Raw genomic sequence first — 6,000 nt, forward strand, 5'->3', positions numbered from 1 at the left:
CTGGGGGTAGTGTCCTAGGCCCACCATTTTCAGCTGCTTCATCAATGACCTTCCTTCCATCATAAGGTCAAAAGGGGGGATGTTCGCTGATGATTGCACAATGTTTAGCACAATTCATGACTCCTCAGATGCTGAAGTAGTTAATGTCCGAATGCAGTAAGACCGTGTTCACAATGAGATTTGACGTGCTCCGCACAGATGCATAATTAATGAGCTGATAAGTGCAGGGAATCGCTCCCATTTCATGCCCGCCACTGAACCTAGAATGGACGATTCTGTCCATTTTTTTTGTTCCTCTCTCCACAGATGCTGTCAGATATGCTGAGTATTTGCAGGATTTTATTTCAGTTCTGGTGGAAGTTCATTGACCTGAAAAATTAACTTGTTTCTCTCCACAGATACTGCCTGCTCAGTTGAGTATTTCCAGCATTTTCTACTTATTTTATTTCAGATTTCCAGCATCAGCAGTATGAGGATGTGTGGTGTAGGATTTAATAGTTGCTCGGCATTCTGAAGTTTTACTTGATTTGCATTTATTTACATACTTATTTACTTTCCTCAGGTTAGAAAAATATGTTGTGCAGCGTTCCCATTAGAGCAGATTCTTCATCGACAAATAATATTTTTTCATTATGTTTTTTGTGTCTTCAACATTTAATTGTTTTATTGATAATTAATCTGTGCACTTTCATTTTAGGCAATAAGGGCAAAGATAAGAATAAGAAATCAAGAAAAGAAGGCAACAAAGAAGCAAAGCAAGGCAGACAAGCTAAAAATAACAACAGGGGCAAAGAAAATAAAAACAGAGAAGGAGTAAGGAAAGAAAAGCCTGAAAACAAGAAACGAAGAGGGCAAAATAAGAAACTGATACCCACAACAGTGAGCACTGTTCACTAAAAGCCTCACTTGGTTGCTGAGATTTCTGATGCTGCTATATATTAACAAGCTAACCTATAGAGGTGCACTGTATAATGGATCCAGTGCTGGGTTCTTACATCTAATCCTTATTCCTGATCTTCATGGACACTGCTAATCATTTCAAGGACTGCAGTTGAAGCGGAAAGTGTAGATATACCTAAGTTTATACAACATTAGGCACAATTAACCCCTGCCCCACCGAATAAATTAGAATGCCAGATGGTTAGCCCGAGTATTGTGGCTAGCCCCTTTAAGGGTTCAAAAAGAACCAACTGTGCTGAGAAAAACTCTTCCATTTTAAGGGAAGTCTTTAGCTCCGATGCTGGAGATTCCTCATCAAATGTGATCATTTGTGCATGTTCTGGTTTCTGTAAAAATGACAATAGGACCTTTTTTTCCCCTTTATTTCTTTTTAATTATTAACAGATTGCTGCCTTGTAATATACAGGAATGTAATAAATGTCATTCGAAGCCTGGAGAACCAACTGTTACCTTTCTCTTAAAGTATTGTTTTTAAGTTTCTGTTTATGACCTCTGTAAGAAACAGTGCACACACCCAAGCTAGTGTCATTGTTGTCAACAGATGCCACTAAACTGCTTAAAAGCACCTGTATTTCAAATAAATAAATATATTTCCTTTACTAAGTTCTCACGAGTATATGTTTATGACATGACTATCCTTTGATATGTATCATTACAGTATATAGTTTGGAGAATTATTATTACTTATGTAGTAGTTTATTGCATGTTCATTAGGAAATATTTTGATTGACTGGAATGGTAAAAAAGCCTAATACACAATCTGACCCTTTCATTTGTCACACATTCCTGACAAGAACTCAGTGATGTCCAAATAGAACAGGTGTACTTGTCAGTGACATAATACTGGTAGGTTTGTTTCATTTTTCTCTTGATTTACGATCAGTTTTTAATGGAACAATTAATTAGAAAAAATAAACACTACAAATATCAAGGTGACAGAGGAAAAACTGAAACACTGAAGAAAAATATTTGTCATTATTTATTTTTGAGTTGAAATCACATTGTGTGATATAACCAAAAAATGAAATTCTTTTGTAAGCTGCTTTAAGTGAAGGTGTTTTAAATGCCGACAGAAACATTATTTATGAACCTATGAATACATTTATCACTAATATCACACAGTACAATTTCATGCTTATCATATAAATAATTCTCATTTTCTACTGGTGTACTGGAGAGGCAATGAAAAGATTGCATCTTACCATGTGCAGTCAAAAATGTTTTGTGAGTGTTATAAAAGGCAAGATTCTGGGAAATCAGCAAGGTGAACAGGTTAAGAAACAAACACTATAAAAAAAAAACCCAAGAATGTTTTTAAAATCTTGGAGTTCGCCTTTATACTTGCTAAAAATGAGAACAAAGACTTAAATGGTAGTGGAGTCATGCAAATGAGTGAAGTGAAAGAAACACTGGAAGAATTAACATTGCTGAGATGAGGGGAGCCATAGATTTCTATGTTAGGCAGAACTAAATGGGCCAGTTCTGTATTTACCATTGTGACTCGGTGAAGAGATCAAAGCTGTAAGAAATGACTCCAAATCCTGGGGCTATTCCTGAGGCATAGTGCTCAGCGATGAATTTCTTCACTAATAAAAGCTAGCTTATTGTGTTTTCTTCTTGTTTTTGTGATTTTTTAAATTCAATTCTCTAATCCTCTTGTGGCACTGACTTGGTTGTAATGGCAAAAACCTTTCTGTAAATCTCTCGTATCCTTCCATATCGAAGGCTGAGCAGTGAGTGACAGCAAGTTATGCAATTCTACAAGAACTAACAGACAATGCTCATCATTATGCTATATAATATGTAACATGTAACATAATATATATATTTCTAAAATATATAAATGTTTCTATAAATATATATATAAATATATATTTTTAAAATATATATATATTAAATATATATATATATATATATATCTCCCAGCAAAGGTCACCAAATTGCAACTTTGAGTTCCTGGCTAATTTTCCTCTTCCCTGAGGTTTTTGAGGTAAAAATAACACCCATGTAGCTACTCAGCTAGTTTAAAGTTTATTTATTAGTGTCACAAATTGGGCTTACATTAACTCTGCAATGAAGTTAGTGAAAATCTCCTAGTTGCCACACTCCGGCAACTGTTTGGGTACACAGAGGGAGAATTTAGCATGGCCAATGCACCTAACCAGCACATCTTTCGGACTGTGGGAGGAAACCAGAGCACCTGGAGGGAACCCACGTGACACGGGCAGAACGTGCAGACTCTGCACAGGCAGTCACTCAAACTAGGAATCAAACCCAGGTCCCTGATGCTCTGTAGCAGCAGCGCTAACTATTGTGCCACCATGCTGCCCTTAGATCAGATTATATTTGAGATCTTCCCAAGGCTCAGTTCCGCACTGAGCATTTCATTTATCAGGTATCAAGGTTGCTTGATTAACGGCATGATTAATATGCCATCACATCTTTCCACACAATGGCTAGCAATATTGTTACATATTATAATGTTAATAGGTTTAAGCTTATATTTCATTTACATTTTTATTTTCCTGTTTTGTTTCCTTAAATCTATGAATAAATATTTGTGCCTTTTCATTACAGTATTTGAAACTTACTTCTTTTAACTATTTAAGTTTAGTTTTTGACAGTAGCCTTCCAACTTCTATTTGGGACTTTTTTGTACAATTCTCATATGTTTAAAGTGCCATGATTTTCATTAAACATTTTGGAATAGGACAAGAGTCAGGAAAAATGTATATTATTTTCATCATTCTAAAGTCAAATGAAATGATCCAACTGTGTTTTGATATGGTTTGTGTTACTTATTGCAACATTTGCTCATAAATAATGGAAAGGCTCCCAAACATTTTTGTCAAGACATCTCTTTAAAAGCATTTGATTTTCAAGGAAGTTTTATCTTTTCTCCACTGCTAATTTCCTTAATCTGTTCTCAAATTGATATTAGTGTAATTTCTCATGTTCTTCAAGTTCCCAGTGATTTGTACCTACTTTAATATTCAATACAATGATTGACATTAATTCTGATTATGTATAAGTCTACTTTGAAAACTTATCAACCTACCAAATTCAATTAGGGTCTCTTTCTTAACCCCCCTATGTTTAGTCCTACAATAATTCCACAAATGTACTTGCCCCTTTGAAAAAAACAACTTGTAATTAAATAGTACCTTTCATGTAATTAAAAAGTCCCAAGGTGCTTCACAGGTACATTATAAGCAAAATATAACATTTGGCCACATGTTAAGGGCAGCACGGTGGCACAGTGGTTAGCACTGCTGCCTCACAATGCCTAGGATCCGGGTTTGATTCCCGGCTTGTGTCACTGTCCGTGTGGAGTCTGCACGTTCTCCCTGTGTCTGCATGGGTTTCCTCCAAGTGGTCCGGTTTCCTCCCACACTCCAAAGATGTGCGGGTTAGGTTGATTGGCCATGGTAAATTGCCCCTTAGTGTCAGGGGGATTAGCAGGGTAAATATGTGGGGTTACGGGGATAGGGCCTGGGTGGGATTATGGTCGGTGCAGACTTGATGGGCTGAATGGCCTCCTTCTGCACTGTACGATTCTATAATTCTGTGTGGAGACATCAGAGCAAATGACCTTTTAAACCTTGGTAAAGAGGGAGATTTTATGAAGCTTATTAAAAGGAAGATAAAGAGGAGAGAGATTTTGGGAGGGAATTCTGGAACTTAGTGCCTTGGCGGCTGAAGGTCCAGCCACCAATGGTGAATCCAATGGTGAAGCAATTAAAACTGGGATGCTCAAGAGGCCAGGATTAAAAGGGCACAGATATCTCAGTGGGCTGTTTGACTGGACATTGCACTTCCTGTTTTATTGTAAAGTTTAGTAATTAATTCATTGAGGCATATAAATTACAAGACAAAATGGAACCTATGTTTCTTTCACATTTCACTGAGTCAAGTTTCATTTGAATTGCTTTGATTACTTTGGATTCATTTTCTAATTTATGCCTATTAATCACAGCAGTCCAGCAGAGGTTTTTTGTATTAGCTTTTACTGACAGCTGTTAATTATTTTTAATTTTTAAGAGCAGGGTATTTAAACAACTTCAGATCATGATGGTTACACAGACCATATCTGCTCTTCAAGAGCACTTACATTTACCCCATCAATTTGTGACTCTTACACCATAGTTCAAGGCTCTTGTAACAGCCAAAACTGGATCTGCTTGAATTCAGCACTGAGTTTAATTAGCTCTGCTGAGTTCAAATTTCCCTCCCATGTGAATCATGCCCATCCCCCACCTCCAAAAATTGAATCTGTTGGAAATGTGGGTAGGACTTCTACAAACAGGTCCAGCCACCATTTTAAAGCTGTCTGATCTTCTCCCAACTCTGCAAAAATCAGCCCATAGTGACACCCTGTATTAAGTCTAAGCATATTTGAAAAAATCAATAAAAAGGCATGAAATTTTCCTTTTCTGGATTCTACACAGATCACAGATGGTATTTACCACCATTTCTTATAGTGATTCTATCCTGAACACACAGCTGATGCATTTTTTTGTTCAACCACTCTCTGGATACAGTCAACAGTCAAATTTATATGGATAAAAGCAAATTACTGCAGATGCTGAAATCCGAAACCAAAAGAAAAAGTGCTGGAAAATCTCAGCAGCTCTGGCAGCATCTGTGAGGAGAGAAAAGAGCTGACGTTTCGAGTCCAGATGACCCTTTGTCAAAGCTTTGACCAAGTACATTTGTGGATTGGCCAGGCTAAATTGACCCTTAGGTCAGGGGGATTAGCAGGATAAATATGTGAGGTTACGGGGAAACAGTGGGATTGCTGTCCAGGCTTGATGGGCCAAAAGGCCTTCTCCTGTACTGTAAGGATTCTATGAACACAAATTTATTGAATAGTTATTAAGAAATATGGTAAGATTACAAAATATATAAACCTAATTGTGAAATGCATAGAAAAGTAGGGAAAGCAATGTATAATAAATATGAAAAGAGACCCTAAAAAGTTAATGAATCCTAGATGGCATACAAAATAAAAGCTAAATTAAAACAAAAAAAAGGAAGCTT

At 36.6% G+C, this 6,000-nt stretch overlaps 1 protein-coding gene across 1 annotated transcript in view; it reads left to right on the forward strand.

The window, feature by feature from the left end:
- rspo3 (R-spondin 3) overlaps positions 1 to 2,565 on the forward strand; it is a 79,652-nt gene extending 77,087 nt beyond the window's left edge. The window contains exon 5 of the mRNA XM_078213715.1: positions 698 to 2,565. Coding sequence (XP_078069841.1) covers positions 698 to 897 — 200 coding nt within the window. The 3' untranslated portion in view covers positions 898 to 2,565. The remainder of the gene's footprint in view (positions 1 to 697) is intronic.
- The last annotated feature ends 3,435 nt before the right edge of the window (positions 2,566 to 6,000 follow it).

This window comes from Mustelus asterias, chromosome 5, assembly GCF_964213995.1.
Source record: "Mustelus asterias chromosome 5, sMusAst1.hap1.1, whole genome shotgun sequence".
NCBI classification, from domain to species: Eukaryota; Metazoa; Chordata; class Chondrichthyes; order Carcharhiniformes; family Triakidae; genus Mustelus; species Mustelus asterias.